This window comes from Melanostigma gelatinosum, assembly GCF_949748355.1.
Source record: "Melanostigma gelatinosum genome assembly, chromosome: 13".
NCBI lineage: Eukaryota > Metazoa > Chordata > Actinopteri > Perciformes > Zoarcidae > Melanostigma > Melanostigma gelatinosum.
In genome coordinates, this window is record NC_136646.1 from 14,296,469 (window position 1) to 14,314,481 (window position 18,013).

Consider the following 18,013-nt stretch of genomic DNA (forward strand, 5'->3'; position numbering starts at 1 on the left):
AACTAATTACGATGCTTGTTTGCATTATTTATTGAGGCATTAAAAACCGGACTGCGTCGCGTGGCCACGACTTATTTATCGGGCTCGTACTTGCCAGGGCCCCGTCCTCCGAGCTGCTGGATAACTTTGGAGAAGTTCTTTGTATTCGGGGATCGGCAGACAGCTTGGCCGACAAGCTGAACATGGACTGGGGCACAGAGCTTTGGGTGAGTCCGTCATCTGGCTTGCTTTGCGGTTGTCAAGATGGAGACAGTGCGAGCTCGCGGACAAAGTCGCGTGACGCGGAGCGTCCTGCTGCGGTGAGGGCATATTTCAGAAGAAGTGGCGAAACGCTGCAAAACGGTGCACGCATGAACGCGCGGGTCCTTCTGCGGAGAGTTTTCTTGAGCGTTTAGTAGTTAAGACAAAGAGTGGGTGAGCTGAAGCCCACACACCGACATGTTGCTCTTGTGGACAGTGAGACAGTTTAGTCTTGGATCCACATGGATTTGGATGTCTGGCTTTTGTTTGGGTCTTTTTTTTTGTTTTACTGTGCTACGCCACAGTCTTTCAATTAAGGGACATATGCAGTGCACGAGGCAAACAGCTGTATAGTTGGTTCAATTCAAAACTGAGTGTTTGCTGCCTAATTTCAGACATAAATATATGCTGCTAATCACATATAGAAGCCCTAAATCAAAAGCAGCTTGAACAAGTCAAATGTAATCTTGACTGTGCATTGGAATACCAAGGTGAAAATAGTGTCCGAATGCTATTTATTCAGCATATTGAAGCGTGCTGAGGTGGGTTGTACACAGTCGGACGTCTCACTGTTTACAGTCTGGCACTCCTTGCTTCCATAGCGATGAAATCCGATGCTGTCATTTCCCTTGACAACAAGCTTCATCGCTGATGAGGTGCCTCCTCGTGTGTCCACCTGAGAGCAGCATGATTATTTATTCAGCAAACAGTGCGCTGATTTCAGGAGATCTTGATTTTAGGTGTGATTTGTTTGATTGAGTGCTTGTGTAGGTGGATTCCTTTGTGTTTTTATTGGGCTGACCGATGTAGACATAAACAAAAGCCGAGTACTTCAGCAGGTAGTTTTAACAGATGAGGGCTGTTTTCCAGGTCAAAACAAATCTGAGTGCTGCAGTCTGTATGACAAAAAGTACACTGAGCCATTTCCTGCTCACAGTGACACTCTCCAGAATCGAAACAAACCCTGTTGAAAATCCCACCATACAACATATCGACGTGAGAATTTGCAAACACTCCACATGCACATTCTCAGGGAACCTGAATATGTAAAATGGAGCATTGCAACGATGGGAGGTTGTGACCTCATTCCAGAGTCTCCCCCGAGGCCTCTTCCCCTGTCCCTTTTCCATCCTACATGCTGCTGCTGGTGCAACAGTCTCATTAGTTCTGCCCTACTTTGATTGAGTCAGAGGAACATCGGTACCCCAGTAATAATCAGAGCCTCTGTCTCGGTATCGGAGGCTTTCCTGTTCATTGCATCAAGTTGTTTCACTGCACTCTTTCAAATACATATGATCTGATGACTCAAAGGTTTTTGTATATGCTGTAGCCTCTCCTTGTCTGGTTCAACAAAGCCCTGCGGGCATAATTGTGTTAATGTTTTGGTCCCTTGGGTCAAGTCAGCTCGATGGCATCTGTCCCCTGATTGTCGTTAATCCAAAGGCTATTTTAAGGCAGGAGTTTGCAGAGCGCGAGATCAGTGTCTTAAGCATGAGGCCGTGATAGTGAGTGCTACCAGGCCAATCCTGAGAGAACCACAGGGCCCCGGATATTTAGAAGACAGGGTGACTCAGGGCTGAAACATCCACCCGAGCCTTGTAGGTCGGCAACTTTCTGAGGTTATGTGGCATTCACTGGATGCCATGCTTTCTGTCTGGTATTACTGGAAAGGTTGTAAGATGGAGTGCAAAGGACATGTTGGATGCTACTAAATGTCCCTCAGGAGTGCGTCACAATAAAGCGATACTCAAAATGTCTAAATCATATGTACACGTATGGAAGGAAGTAACAATTTAATAGGATGTTGACCAGAAACATGATATCTACTGTTCAATCATGACCATTTGAAAGTTGTCGGTAGTTTCCTACACAAACAGTTTGTGATTTATAAAGAAATGTGTTCAGTACAAACCCAGTCTATGGGGACCTATAATGGCTTTGAATGGTTATCAATCGCAGTAGATGTGTGACAGCCACTGGTGTTTGACGAGACAATGATTATGTCCTTGAAAGCGGTGTGGTTTGAAGACAGTTTAATGAGGTTGGCTTTCCTCTAATTGGAGCACTCTTGTTTTGAGTTACGCAGTCGCAGTTCATTTAGAGAGACTGTCATTTGCTATTTTTTTTCCTGCCGTTTCTAAAAGAGCACATAGTTATGAGTTCACCGGCTCATTCTCCAAAAATGTGTTTACCTGTTACGCTCATAAGTTCCTTGGAAACGAGTCATTCAGCTTAAGAATATATTAGTTTGTTTCAGGAGATCTAGCAGATTAAAGAAAACTAATATTTGTTGTGTTTCAGCCATTTTTCATAGTTTATAATAGTTTGTTTTTGTGTCTCTTCAGCTGTGTTGTCACAGCAAACTGTACATTCAACAATGGGTGAATCACAGTGTTTTGGCACCACACTGGGACACAACTTCTTCACAGCATTCCTGCTAATTCTAGAAGGGCATCAGGTCATTTACTGACTTTCCCAAAAAAGATTTGTTCATTCCAGCTATGATGATGATTCAACATTACGTCCTAATCGGGTATGGGTACCTCTTAAAGACCATAAAAGGATGGCAAACCATTAAAAGACAGCAAGACATTTCATCTTCATGCAGAAGTTCTTGGCGTCCGACAGACTTTAAACGGTGTGTTGTGGGTCTATATCGGAAGCGTCTGTATTTGATGCCCTGGTAATGGGAATAGGCTGGATCCAGCATTGGCAGATACTTGAACTGGGAGACAAACTACTGGTTTGGGGACCTCCCAACTTACTCAGACGCTCCACCCACAACAGCTTGCCTCACAATTTCAGACCTCCCCATCAATCCCCACAGTAGTTGTTGACCTTTTTTGCATGCTCGGCAGTCTTGAAACTGAATATGCAATTAATAGACTTATGTATGGAAAAGACCCGTATCAAAAGATGAGTGCAGTTTGAAACGTTTCATCCTGCTATCTAGCCTCCTGGTCATGCGGTCAACTAGCTGTAATCAACAACTCAAAAAATTCCGATGTTTCCCAGTTAACCTGGTGCTGTGCTGTTCAGCCTTGGCCACAATTTTAATGCTATTTTAAACTTCATATTCATAATGGAACGCATCGTACCGTGTGTTTATTTTGTCCAGGATAACTGTGACATTAAATCTCCATATGGTCCCATGCCTAATGGTCAGTGTAGATAATTGCAGCCTCAGTCTTGTGGTCCGTTGATGTGGTGAGGTTGGACATGGATGCAGCTACTGCTCGTTTAAATCATTGATGTACATATTTATTCTACATTCAAACAAAGCAGTGCCCTAAAACCCTGCCATTTGGTTATGTTGCTACTATTCTTCTCTCTCGCAGGTCACATTTTCTTACCACATCTAAGAAGAAAATCTATACTTGTAAGTTGCCTTTATTGACTCAGAATCAAGCCCCTAGCGCTGCCTATTGGTTACATGTTCTTTTAGTGATGGATTGCCTCTGCCTTAACCTTTAACTGTGTTCTGTGATTAAGCTAGACCTCGTCTCATTCATTTGGGTTTTTGCCTCTTTAGTTTTACCCGAAGGCCAGGAAGGGTTTTCGGAAAAACAAGGCCCAACTTGTTAGGAATCCCGTTTCAACATGCCTCCCCCCCCCCCTCCTCAGCACTAAAGACACCAGCAGAGAAAGCTTGTGGGTGTTGTGGAGAGAGAGAGAACATTGATGAAGATATCGTCTCTCACACTTAACAGACTTGTCTGAACTCGAAGGTGTCATAAAGTGCTTTACCCAATAAGGAACCAAAGAGGAAGAGAAACCCAATATACCTCCCTCATACTCTACAATTCGAAAAGGAAGACTCAGCAAATTCAGCCATTGCACTGTGCCAGAGGAGTTTGTGGTTTTGAAACCAGTCATGGAGTGGGTAAAATAGCTACAATAAAGCTCGTTTTATGTAATATGTCACATTGCTCTCAGGCTATGTATCAGAACAGCCCCTGATTGTTCCTGCCCTCTTCCTTTGTTGTGACCCCGCGTTTCCTTCAACTGTCCTCTCTCTACAAGCGTGTGTGCCCTGTGATTGAAAGCTAACGCATGTTCCGTATCCTGACCGGCGGAGTGTTTCCTGAATGTCTTTTCCTTATTTGTCTCTCGTGCTTCTCCAGGACCAATATGACATCATTGAAAAGCACACGCAGTCTGGCCTGGAGCTGGTGGACAAGTATGTGAAATTTGTGAAGGAGAGGACAGAGATTGAGCAAAACTACGCCAAACAACTGAGGTAGGCCCCCCCCCCCCCCCCGTGCTTTCTGCCTCAAATGATTTGTGTGTGTGTGTCATGGGTGCATGGTGAACGGCTGTTTATGAAATGTTTGTAGGGTCTTATGACTACTTTGGTTCAGAATCTAACTTTGTCTCTGAAACACTGGCCTGCAGCTGCAGTGTGCTCCCTCTCCCGGTCGTCTCCCGGTCTCCAGGCCCACATCTGCTGTGGTGCTGAGCTTTGCTGGAGAGGAGAGGAAGTGGGAGCAGACTGGCACATGACAGACAGGATGTGGTCACGGAGAGAGTAAAAGAAGGAAGAAAAGCTATTTTAACGTGTTCACAGAGGACTGCCGTTTTTGATTCAACTGTATAAAACGGCCAGTGGTTGCATAATAACAGTTTAATTTGAGTGAGCTTTCTTCAGCTGTCACCCATCTTTTACCCTTTGAGAATGTATCAAGTGTTTGTTTCCTCATTCCTGTGATGCACTTTCACTCTCCACAGGAACCTTTCAAAGAAATATAACCTGAAACGAAGCGGCAAAGATGAACCCGATTGCAGGTGAGCCATTTCAAATGATATCTTCAAAGAAAACTTCGAGATTTATTTTTTCTTTCAGGAATTACATTTATCTGTAAAACAATGTCGGCTAGAATGGTGCTTACTGAGTCGATTAGGATTTACACCCTGGCCATAAGAGGTTGTTAAGCTCTCACTGAGGGAACTAACTAACAAACAAAAACAGAACTGACCTGCAAATAATATCACGTTTCAAAGGGCTAGAAATCCCCTCTCCATCAGTGTCATACATGCTGCAGTGTGTGACTGCTGTTGGAGCCATTTAAATGCCCCTAGAATGAAGCAGGAAGAAGGAAGTCATGCCCTCTTCGAGCCTGTGTTTGCATCATCTTATCTTATCAGTGGTCCCATCGCTGTGTTTTCATGTCTCCACGCTTTCCTCTCTCCTCCTCCTCTTGAACGGCAGGTTTTCCAGCTGCCAGTCCTTTTTGGACGTGCTGAATGAGGTGAACGACTACGCGGGGCAGCGAGAGCTAATTGCCGAGAACATGATGATGAACATTTGCATCGATCTCACAAAGTACCTGCAAGACCTCAAGCAGGAACGAAAGACGGTGAGCCGACCCGGAGCGCATCGTGTCAGTCTGGTTGAGGTCCATCTTTGCAGCTGCGAGTTTACCAAATAAATCGTGTAATGTTGTCACAGGTAGACTGGTGTGTTAGGGACTAAATGTTTACATTTATTTTCTCCACGGCCCCGTTGTTTACCCTCAAACACACCTTCATCCTCAGCTTGTCTACTCTGCTGTGATGGGGTTTTGGGACATTGTTGCTTTACTTTGACACAGTGATTGAGTTTCATTGAGTGTATTAGGGGTGCTACTTACACTTTTTCAATATTCGATTCATCTGTCGATTATGATATATGATGTATGCATACCATAATCAACAGATTAATTGAATATAAAATATAAAATATGCCCATCACCACATCCTAGAGATCAAGGTTGTCTTTTAGAAAAAGACAATGTTCCTAATAAGCTGTTTACATGAATGAATATTCCACTTGTATTCCCGTTTACATGCAGCCGTGCATATTCCGATCAGCATAAAACATGGAGGAGTGGAACGGCAGGAGCCGCTTGCGCCGTTTAGTTTCGTTACGTCAAAATATGTATTTTTTCAAAGTTGGCAGACTTGCTCGACTGTGCGAACATAACCTCCCTCTTTCATTCCTTCAACCGCCTTCTTCAAAAGGTCATATTTGCATATTCAGAAACCTGTTGATAGCCAAGTCATTCATGATACTTTAAAGTAGGTGTGCTTCTCCCCCCATCCACAAATGTGAGCTTTTCTTTTGGGCATGCGTCTCTACTGCAGAATAATGTAGAATTTGCATTTTTGCTTAAAAAAGGTTTATTAAATGAAGCGCCCCAGTAGCTCACCTGAGCGCGGCAGAGAGGGCGCCCGGGCTCGAGTGAAACCATTTTAATGACATGTCAATCATCTAAATAGTTTCAAATGACGCACCTGTCGATTTATTATTAATCGACCAATCATTGCAGGTCTTTATTTACTAGGATGTGCCTGCAGCCCCATGTTCAGCAGCAGAGAACATACCAAATGAGATTTTCAGCCGGGGTCTGCAGCACGCACACAGCTGAGGAGGAGTGTGCTCTAAAGGGTGGGAGGAGAATAGAGGGAGATTTAACTCTTGTGGCAGGAAGGAAGCCTTGCTTCGTGTCTCCGGGGGGGAGGCATGGTCGGGAGCGCTGGTGTGCCATTTCTGTGTGAGGAATGCATTGGCTCTGTTCCATTTGCATTGCGGAACACTTGCAGCCGTGTACAGGCTCTCGCTGCAGACGTGATGTCTCAAGCAGACACACTGGTGTTTGTTTTCTTGTCTGCTATGTTGTGCTGCTTCAGGAGGTCATTGTTTGTTCACTGTCTGCCCCTGCACATGGCTGTCTGTCATCTGACCCGCCTCCCCTCTTCTCACTCGGCCTATTTGTTTTATGAATGTCTGCAGTATCTGATGGAGGCCAAGAGGGCCCAGCAGAGTTTGGAAAGCACCTACAAGCAGCTCGACAGCGTAAGTCTAAACACAGACTAAAAGATTTTATAAAATACATTTTTTTTTTCCTGAAGAGGCGTCCATCATTCCTTATGTTTCATGATTACGTTTTTAATTGAGATCAGCGAAGCTGTTGGATATAGAGTCCCTCTTGTCCTTTGTGTTGGGTCCATTATGTAAGACAGGAAAGACTGTAGGCAAATGGCTGCACGTTCAGTGTGGCTGGTCAGGTGTCGGTATTTGTTGATAGTAAAAGCAGATGGACAGTATGGAAAGCAGTTCCCTATTTTAGACGCCTGTCATCAATCCAAGAGCTTACCCACGCAGTTATGATTGGAGATGATCTATGTAATAGTAAAAGCTGATTGAAGTGAACATGGTCTTTCTCTGTTTCTCTACGTCTGTCCTTTCTTTCTGCACACCAGAGTAAAAAGCGCTTTGAAAGAGAATGGAGAGAAGCGGAGCGCACGGCACAGTACGCCGAGAAGACTGATCAAGACATCAATGCCACCAAGGCGGACGTAGAAAAAGTAACGCGGGGGGAAATGAAACCGTTCATTTTAAGGACTGTTTACCATCATCCAAAGTAGACTCGGATCCACTTGGTTAACCTGTTTGTCTGTGTGGTTCCAGGCCAAACAGCAAGCTCATATGAGATCACAGGTAGCGGAGGAATGCAAGAACGACTACGCTGCTCAGCTTCAGAAGTACAACAAGGAGCAGAACCAGTTCTATTTTAATGACATGCCACTCATTTTCAATGTAAGTCAATTACATTTAGCAACATGTGACTTTTCTTTCAATTGATAACATATGGGACGGTCATAACTGCTATTAGTTTGCTAAAATAGAGATAAACGGATTTTTTTTTTTTTGGTCTATAAAAACTTGAAATGATACAAGCACACTGGAAAATTAGCATTTAGCCAATTTATGCTGACGTGAACAACATAAATGAAATGAAAGGTGCGCTCGCATATTAACTCAAAACCAGCAAAGAAGTCCTTAGTTATATCAATTAATGTGGTTTCACCTATTCACACGCTTAAGTTCTGACTTTGAAGCTTTCATCAGAGCATTAACAAATATATTGTTTGCAATCATAAATACCTATAGGTCTTGCTTGACATTGAGAGGCACATTGCAATATGGAGACTGTCTTGTTTATCGTCTCAGCCCTGATGGCGTCCGTGTCTCAGCATCTGTTTCTGTGTGTTCACTAGAAATTGCAGGACCTGGATGAGAGGCGAGTACGGAAGTTGGCGCAAGGCTACATCTTGTTCTCGGACACAGAGAAGCATGTGATGCCTATCATTGGCAAGTGCCTGGAAGGCATTACTAAAGCCGGCACGAATGTTAATGAGAGAAATGTGAGTTGGTCTCAAAACAAAATGCTGAATTTATTTTATTTATTTATTTATTTTTTCCCGTGCAACATGCCTTTATGCAGCCAATTTGTTTTAACTGGGCATCTGTTTGAAAATAACTTTTGATCGCTCTTATCCATGTATCTAATGCAGGACTCCATGGTTGTAATAGAGCAGAACAAGTCGGGCTTTGAACGTCCTGGAGATGTGGAGTTTGAGGACTACAGTCAGGGCATCAACCGAGCCTCTTCCGACAGCAGTCTGGGCACGCCTAAAGGCCCCATGGAACTTCTGGGAAAGAACAGGAGCAAAAACTTTTGGCTTTTCAGCAAAAAGAGTAAGGTAGGACATTCCACATCAGGCTGATATATCCTAATGCCTAGGCCCCTCACTAGAAGAGATGTTTCTTTTTGCACTGTGGTAATTGTGCAATGAATGCACCAGCGATCCTCTCCATCAATGATCAACGACAGCAGATTTGAAAATCTGCAGGTGGGCAGTCGGTAGGGATTAGTGGGGCGACTCCTTTCACGTCAATGTTTAGTGTTTGAGCCACAGAGCCAGCAGGAAGGAGCCAGGAAGTCCCCTCTGCTGAGAACATGATGGCCCTGTGGTGTGGCACACACAACCACAACCTTCTCATCTCTGAGGCTAGGAAGAACAATGCATGAACCTCTCATTATGTTACACGTCAACTCATACCCACACCTCTAGAACTGGACCTTTGCATGACTCTGTCCCTGACTGTGAGTGCAAAAACCTTGCCCCCCCCCCCCCCCCTTACACTCCCTCCCTCCTTCTGCAGCGTGGTTTCCAATAGGTCAACTGGCAGTCAGCATTCTGCTGTGCTTGTGCTTTCATCAGCACGGGGCCCAAACAACACATTGCATTTTCCTCTACAGGCACCCACAAACACACTGCTTCTATTATGCTGCCCAGAACCTGGCATTATGTCTCTCTTCACAATACGATTTGTGGAACAACAATCGGGATGGCAGGTCAAACTAATCGGATCAGGTCCAACCACACGCACATGCCTGCCAGAGATAATTGGCGTTTTTTTTTTTGTATTTGACCATGAGAATCTATTTGAGAGCCTCACTCTCTGCAAATCACGGATCTCATCTCAAAGGAGCACTCTTGCTGGTGTCCAGAATTGGGCTGGTGATAGCTGACCACCCCCTCACCCTCCTCCTGCATCAGCACTAAATGACCCCCTCTTTCTTCCCTGCAGTGTTTGCTTGTGCAGTGCTTCGCCTCTCTCTGCATGTCTTATACAGGGCTGGGCTCTGCTGTGCGCTCTCCCTGCTATGTGTATGTGTGTGTGGCACACTGCTCTGTGTCACCAGTCATGCTCTCCCAATCAGGCCTGTAGAGCAGCATGAATAGGAGGCCGGCTTGAGTGAGCTTTTGGTTTATGGTTGGCCCTGAAACACTCCCACTCTGAGCTGCTCTCCTGTACTTAGGCCGCCATAACTCTCAAGAACAGCAGCACATACCCAGTAGATGCTCGCATAATGATAGTGCTATCCTTCCAGCTCTCAGTATTTACACAAGGGACCTTGTTATAGGGCTGTTTTTGACATTCACTATTGAAGACTAGAAGACATCAGCCTCCTGTGTAATTTAGCTAATAGATCCCACCCCCACCTTTTCACTTAGGCGTGCTGTACAGCTGACACCGACAGGTATTACTGTAGTTTACTCCAGACATGTTTCCCTTTCTAAGAGGTCGTACAGGGCAGCCTTCAAGTCCAAAACAATCGATATGCACAAATGACACTGTGGTAATTAAGCAGGCTATTTAACAACTGTGCTGATATATGAATTGGTATTTGATCTATGTAGGTCAGACTCAAAGGATAGCACAGGTGGAGCTGTGAACATCCATTTTTGCACAGAATCCTAATGATTGAGTTTGCTAATTTGGTTTAAAGAATGTTTTTTTCGTTCTAAAATTGGTCTTATTGTCATAGTTTTGGCCGTTATTTCTGAAATGACTTTTATTATGGACTTGTGTTTTCACTGTACACTAGAAGGCTGCGACCGAAAAGACCCAAACTCTGAAACCGCTTCTATAGAAAAGCGATTTAATATTCTGATTACAGTACAGTAATAACAATTTGGGTGATATTTAAAATGTTCATCTTCACCTCCATGTAAGTAGTAATATGATGGATTTTGTTTCTTTGCAGTGTCACCATATCTCTATAATGAGGCCAGGGAGTAAAATATCCTGAACTCGTATCATTTCACCCGTCATGCGTTGGATGACACTATGAAAATAATTTAACATTTTCTTTTAGCGCTTGAAACGTGGCCTGTCCCAGTTCCCCTCTGCAGCTCAGCACCCTTCATCCTGGCTCCAGTTTGACTACAGGTGTTTGACTGCTGTGGCTGCGATGTGGGAGCTGTGGTTGGTTGCTTGCTGTTTTGCTTTTGTATTTTATTTAATGTTTTTTTTTTAATCAGTGTGTTGACGGGATCCAAAAGAGACAGGTGTGTGCGTTCATGCTCTCTGGGCTCGTGTGCTGGGTTTGCTCCTGCGTTGTCTTCGTGGCTTTGTGATGTGCTTTAAATAGTTGATTGTGTCTTTTTTTATTTCCCTTGTCACCTTGTTGTTTTTGTCTTCCCCGTCTCCCCTCTTTTCTTTCTTTCCATCCATCCCCCTCTCCCCCATCCTGAACACTGCCTGCATACCTCATGCTTGGGTGCTGGTACCACCCCAGCTCTCTCCCGCCACGCTCTCGCCTTTCTCGTCACCCCCCGCCCCTTCGCCCGCTAACGGACCCCCTTCCCCCAAGTTTGGCCGGGACCCCCTGTCGTACTGTTTGAAGGAGATCAATAAGACAGTCAAACCCAGAATCTCTTCCTTCCGGACACGCAGGAGATCGGTGAGTCATTTGGAGGAGCCCGTTGGGGTTTTAGGAGACCTCCACTTATCAGGGCTCACACATCATCCTGTGTTCCCACTTTTGCAAGAATGGCTGAATCCCTTAGATGACAATTAACACTTAAACATGTAGCATAGATCTCATACATGGTCCTTTTAGTATTCTAATTTGAACATGTTTTAAACATGTAACAGCCTATTTTTAGTGCGCAAAAGTAAGAACCACATTTAAAGATATTTTCCATACACATACTGTTTTTCTTTCCCTCAGAAGTGTACTACTCCAGAGAGGATCACGGTAATATGGACAACAAAACTGGTGTGGTGGGGGGGGGGCTCTCAGTTGTGTGACGCATATAAATGGCCACCTTTCCATTACAACAGCTCATGTTATTGTGATAATCTTCCCTTCACAAAAGTCCGGAAACTCCAGTGGTTTCTGTGTTGAAACGGCCGACTGTGCACCTTCCACATGATGCTATGTTGCAAAAGGCCTCTTGAGTTTGTATTGAAGAGGTGGCCACCTGGTGGTGGAGTAATGGAGCAACGCTTGGCAGCACAAGGGGACACCAATTCCAAAGTGGCCTCAATTGTCTCTGCACTTTCTTGGGTCACCTTTTACATCCAAGATTTCATGTCTTGAACTTGTAGCTTATCTGCCAGCATAACATTATGAGAGTGCGCTACATCATATTGGTGGTGGTTCTGTGTTCAGCTCACTGTTGTACATGAGCTGGCTTTACATTAAGGAGCCTTACAAACGTGTTACTATGAGATTTGAACACAATGTTTTGCTCGTTAATCATTGCGCTGAACTCAAACCGCAGGTCTTGAGTTCCTCCTGAGGTGTTTGTTTGGTTTATTTCCCATGGTTACTGTCTTGTGTGAAACTGTTCGGTGTGAGGCAAAGTTCAGTGTTAACACGCCCCTTCGTGTGAACTCTTGCAGCCTACGGTGACAGAAGACTTCGCCCATCTTCCTCCAGAGCAGCGCAGGAAGAGGTTACAACAAAAACTAGAGGAAATTTGCAGAGAGCTGCAAAAGGAAGTAGATCAGAGGTGTGTGTGTTTCTGTGGGTATCCTTCTGCGTATTAAAAACCATCTCTGTTAGAACTCCTCTGGTAATATTCATGCCGTGCACATCAGTGTGTTTAACTCTGTGTTGTTTGTTTGAATTGTTCACCCTGAGCTCTGCAAGGAACCAACTGCCAATGAAAGTCACCCCCCTTCCTCCCTTGTTGCTCTCTCTCTCTCTCTCTCTCTCGCTCTCGCTCTCGCTCTCGCTCTCGCTCTCTCTTTCTCTCTCTTCAGTGAGGCCCTGGGGAAAATGAAAGATGTTTATGAGAAAAATCCCCAAATGGGAGACCCTGCTAGTCTGGCATCCCAAATCAGCCAGACGTCGCAGAATGTCGAGCGGCTCAGCGGAGAGCTCAACAAGTACGAGGTAATCCGGACCTCTGTTGTTCATTCATATTACGAGGTCATCGTTTACCATCATGGCATGAGCCCACTGTGGCATTTTGGGTTATACAAATGACCATGACTTAATATATTGACCATTAAATGCATCACATAGACAATATTTCATAGATTTTCCTCTCCTTTTCACTTTGTCCCTCTTGTCTGTGTAGACTTGGCTGGCCGAGGCAGGAGGCCGAGGGGAGACTTTGCGCTATAGAACTCACACATTTAACAACAACGGAGCTCACGATGTACTCGGGTAACGCTCTGCTCATAGACTGGTGTGTTTGGCACAATGATGTGTTGTCTGCGCTGCACAGGAAACCGATGTTGTTGTTTTTTTAATCCCCTCCAGCACTGATGGAGCTCACTCCGATGAAAGCACTCCTGATCCCTCCCATGCCATCTACGCCGAGTTTGATGACGACTTTGAGGACGAGGAGCTAACTGCTCCTATTGGGAAATGCACAGCCATGTACAGCTTCCCTGGTATGTCACAGGCTGTTTTAGCGGACTAGGACGCGTGAGTGTCCTCAATTAAAAAGAGATCAGTTTCCAGTGAACTGTAGCTATCGCTTTGGAAATCAGCGGCCTTTGGAAGTGCACGTATTTTTGAAATTTATAGTAACTTGCCTTCTGATCAGCAAATACTGCCTGCAGTTCTGTCAATATCATAATTGTGAAGAAAATGGGGAGGAAAATATTTCTAAAAACTTGCATACGGAGCGAGGTCACAACCATATTAAGAGTCAACGTTTTTGTATGCATAAACTAGGACAGGAATATTTGCTAGCATATAGTTTGTCTGTCTTCCAGGCGCCAGTGAAGGGACCATATCTATGCAGGAGGGGGAGGTGCTGTCCGTGGTAGAGGAGGACAAAGGAGACGGCTGGACCCGTGTCCGTAGGAACAATGGGGATGAAGGCTACATACCTTCATCTTATGTCACCGTCAACCTGAACAAATGACAGACGTCTGAGGAACAAGAGAAGAATAAATGGTCACTTCAGCAGACTATATGCAGTGCTTCCCATGGGACCAATCATAAAGAAGCCACAGCACTATATGGGCGGGACAACTGGTGTATGCAGCAGGAGATCCAAATAAGGCGCTTTGATTTCATGAGAGAGGCGCCCCAAATGGGCAGAGGAATGGTGCTGACAGGGTGTTCCTCATGGCTTACATTACATTATTGTAATCCCAGTTACCTAAGCCGCCTACACCGCAAGGTTATTTTACTTTTGGATGTCATGTCACAATCATTTTTGGATTTTGGTTTAACAATGTTGCATGGATCTTAGGCACCACCGCGGTACGAGAGTCCGCCTCGTTCCACAGCCGGATGAGGCATTAGCTTCTAAGTGTGAGAGGAACAAGAAGAGGAGGAGGAGGAAGATGAGTGCTGCTGCCATCTTTACACTGAGTGTTCATACCAGTAAAACCTAGGAGGAAGTTACCGCACAAGTTTACCTTTTTATTTCGTTAAAAGCGGACCTGCAGTTCTCATTCGCTCCCGCATACCACTTTCTAGCTTCACTATAGCGTGCGAAGATGTATGGCACCGTCACTTTGCTGATGGTTGAACTCGAGTGTCCCGAGGGGATGAGTGAGGTTTTTAGAGGGAGAACGCTTCGCTTTTGGATTTTAGCAATTTGTGAGGCGAGGGTTACCGTACAAACCGTACAAACACTCATGTTCAGACAATCAGCCATATCAAAGTCCATTTTCAGTCTATTACAGTAACGGGCATATCGCTGTCTTTTTCTAATAGTTACAACTTGAAAATTGTACTTCAAATAATTTATTACAAATGTATGTTCTATGAATACAAATTTCAGAACTTGTATTTTGTATTAAGGATGTTCTCACATTGTTTTCCCCCCCCCTTGCACACTTAGTGGACAGTCTGTAGCCACAAAAGGGAGTCAATAATGCACACATAAAATGTGCTACATTAAGACTATTGTATTTATGTAATAAATAATATATATTTTAGCTATTGCAACACCACTTTTGTCTTATTAGCTTTTTTTTAACTATTCAAATAAAGAGTGTTACATTTGTAAGAGAAAAACGTCTCTAATGTTGCTAAATATTTTTTGTTTGGATTCGCTTCAAATCTTCGAGCTACTTCCTGTTTTTTTATGTTTGCCAGCGAGAAGCGATAACAGCTCGTGTCTTTGGTGCCTTTCTGGATAAAAGCATAGTGTATATACCATTTTCATAAGACATTTTGTTTTCTTAATAAATGTAAAGCACACTTCAAAGTTAGGAGTGGTTATGTCATTTCTGGACTTGTAAATAAATGTTTGAATCAAACATGTTGGTCCATGTCACATTTGTAGAAAGATGTTGCGTCTAAAGCTCAGTGACACCCATTGTAGAGTTTGTCACCTGGAATAACTCGGTGAATGCATTTTCTGCTCAACAGGACGTTTCGTCTATACTTGTGAACATGCGTCACTTTTAACTGAAGCGTGAAACTGTGGAACTTGACTTTGTGGTTTCACAGTGATGAAAATGTGGCCCCATATAGTAGGACATGAGTGAGTCAGTGGGTGGATGGAAGATTTGAGGTTTTGCAGGTCAAATAAGAGGACACAATTGTTCATGTTCACAAAAGCTGACTGATTTGTGTTTTTTTTAGTTTAAAAGGCTTTTCCTCCATGACTTGGATACAGTTTTAGATATTTTAATCATCCAGGAAACCACAATGTTTTACTTCCTATCACAAGACAATTTGTCCACACCCACCCATTCTCCTTCAATTTAAAATTGCATTCATACTTTCAGTTGAGTGGCAAAAGCTGTAATGTTTTGAGTGTTTATAGCACCAACCCAAATCCCAAACTTTGCTCACATAGCTCAACACATTTCATAACTGGATTTCAAAACCTCTCCTAGTAAGCTGGGTGCTCTCGGGCACCGTAACAAAGTCAACAATCGTATTTTTAAAGTCTTTAAAATCATCTCAGAAACATATGGCTGTCTCTTAAGAATCAGAAAGTACAAGAAGAGGAAGCTGCGCACTTAATAACTTCATTTTTATTTCATCAGATACATTTAAATTGCATTGCAGCAATGGATGTGTCGCTGCCGTTGTTTCAGGGGAGAAAGGTTGTGATGACATTACCCGACAGCTTTATCTAATAACATGAGGAACACAGAACACAACTATCTCAGGGGGCCCAGAATGAATTGCTGTGCCTGTTACCATTAACTGAGTGAACATCAGAGTAGATGCAGGTCATTCTCACTAGATGGCACTGTTGCCTCATTTCTGTGGGACAATGGCTCTCTGCATAATCGTGTGTTCAATATAGGCCAAGCATTTGCATACCTGATTCAATTGCACTGGCTTCAAAACCATACTGTTTATCATGAAAAAAGAAATAACCCCAAATTGGCATGCGCCCCACTTTCATATACTCCCCTTATTCACAACAGAAGGGGAGTGAAGACAAAGACAATGGATGTGAACTTGGTCAAAAACACGATTTAAACTGAATTATTCCGTCATATTTCCAACGGAAATTAAAAGTCAATGGGGACAAATGCTGGAGCTCAGCTGAAGGAGGATCCAGCGGTGGCGTGCTGTGGCATTGAGTGACTGGTCCAATGATCAGATCATCATTTGTATGCAAAGCCTTTCGTCTCAAGATGCGTTAAAGGTCAGTGTTTCAGTGAGGCTACTGGACCCAGCCAAAATCCTGCGTCGGCCTACAGCTGGAGACAATGCTGCATCCTGGCAACACAAGCTCAGCCTGGTGGGGACATTCAAGGGGGAAATCCACACTTAACAGCATATATTCGAGAATATGACAGCTGATGCAGTACCTCCTGTAGGTTCATGCATGTTGCACTCCTCGCCACCTGCTGTAACGTCATGACTGGGGCGTGGACAGAAAAGCAACATGCTTGGAGGTTTGAACACACACACACAGAGGGTACAAAGAAGTACAACAGCAGTTTTTGTGAGTCATTAAAGAATTGCCGTTTTGAAACAGACAGCGGAGATGGGATTATTTCACCTGGGCTGTCACAGAACACCATACTTGTCAGCAACTTCTGTTATCTCTCATCTGGCGACAGGGATTAGACTGGAGCCGCTTCAATGGTTTGGAACTTACATCCTGCAGACAATTCTGGAAAGATTGGCAAGATGAGGTACCAATGTTGTACAAGATGGCTTTAACAAGATAGCATCTCTATTATTGTATGTCATGTCTTTCCCCCTCCTCTCAAATCAGATAAGATGTTTAATATGGTCACGGTGTATCATCTTTGTTCCACTAATCTATTTGTAGGCAATAGATTCTATTTAGAAAAGGATGAAGAATAAACATTAACTTGTGCACTTTGTGTGAGATTAGTGGGATGAAACAAGACACTTTCCCTTTCAGTCAAAATGAGTAAACGTTTAAAACATTGATGGATATATGCTCGTTTGTTTTTTAGTTAAAAAAATAAAACCTTTTCTGCAAAAAAAAGGTTGTGCATGGTTTCACTACAGACATGTAAAGCTGTGAGACTCTTCAATGAGAGCGTGTGATGTTATGAGGTTGCTGGTGGATTCACGCGGTCACACCTCGACGTTGGACCTGAGGTGGTTAGGTACGTGTTTTTATTCGAGTGGAATCGTGGAACGCTAACGTGCTCACCTTCCACTCGGCTGACCTCATTTCAAGGCTCTTCCAGTTAGTATGGCTGATCCACTAACGAGCAACAGCCTGATGATCATTAGCAATCGTTTTAGGTCAGATGGATATTATGGTATAATTGGCATACAAACTGTACATCTGAACAACAATCTTCTGGAGAGACTTGACTATCTGTGTTCTGTGTCAGTCTCCATGTTAGCTATATATTATACCTTCTTTTATGATGGTAGGTGCTGCTGTTACACAATAAGCGATTATTTCTCTGCTGCACCACAGGTGATTAAAGATTTAAGAGCTCGATCTTCCAGCAGTTGCTGCGGGGGGAAAAAGAGAGAGATGGAGGAAAACCTTTCAGCTTTTCAGCAGCTCTGTTTGGTCTAACAGTACATCATCTCACTACCATTCAGCCATTCCACAAGACAATTTACAAGATTAGTTGGACAATCGCTTGATAATTAATATTTCAGGTGCAGAGTTTGTGGTACGTAGAATGAAACTCATGAATAACTTTTGCAACTGCTTTGTGAAGTGTTTCGATGTCGGTTTATTGTGGATGTATAAATAAAAGTCCCTC

General features: G+C 43.8%; 1 protein-coding gene across 3 annotated transcripts; it reads left to right on the forward strand.

Moving 5' to 3' along the window:
- The first annotated feature begins 18 nt into the window (after window positions 1–18).
- On the forward strand, window positions 19–14,788 carry trip10a (thyroid hormone receptor interactor 10a). Of its 3 annotated transcripts, none has more exons than XM_079281417.1 (15): window positions 19–206; window positions 4,365–4,480; window positions 4,969–5,025; window positions 5,450–5,597; window positions 7,013–7,075; window positions 7,483–7,587; window positions 7,691–7,819; window positions 8,281–8,427; window positions 8,578–8,766; window positions 11,154–11,318; window positions 12,266–12,375; window positions 12,629–12,761; window positions 12,949–13,037; window positions 13,134–13,267; window positions 13,595–14,788. In XM_079281417.1, exons 1-15 carry the CDS (start codon window positions 183–185, stop codon window positions 13,744–13,746), a joined length of 1,761 nt encoding a protein of 586 aa, XP_079137543.1. In that variant the 5' UTR covers window positions 19–182; the 3' UTR covers window positions 13,747–14,788. The 3 variants fall into 3 exon arrangements, with proteins under 3 accessions (XP_079137543.1, XP_079137544.1, XP_079137545.1); XM_079281418.1 differs by having other exon boundaries at window positions 12,908–13,037; window positions 13,595–13,729; XM_079281419.1 differs by lacking the exon at window positions 11,154–11,318.
- Window positions 14,789–18,013: the final 3,225 nt, after the last annotated feature.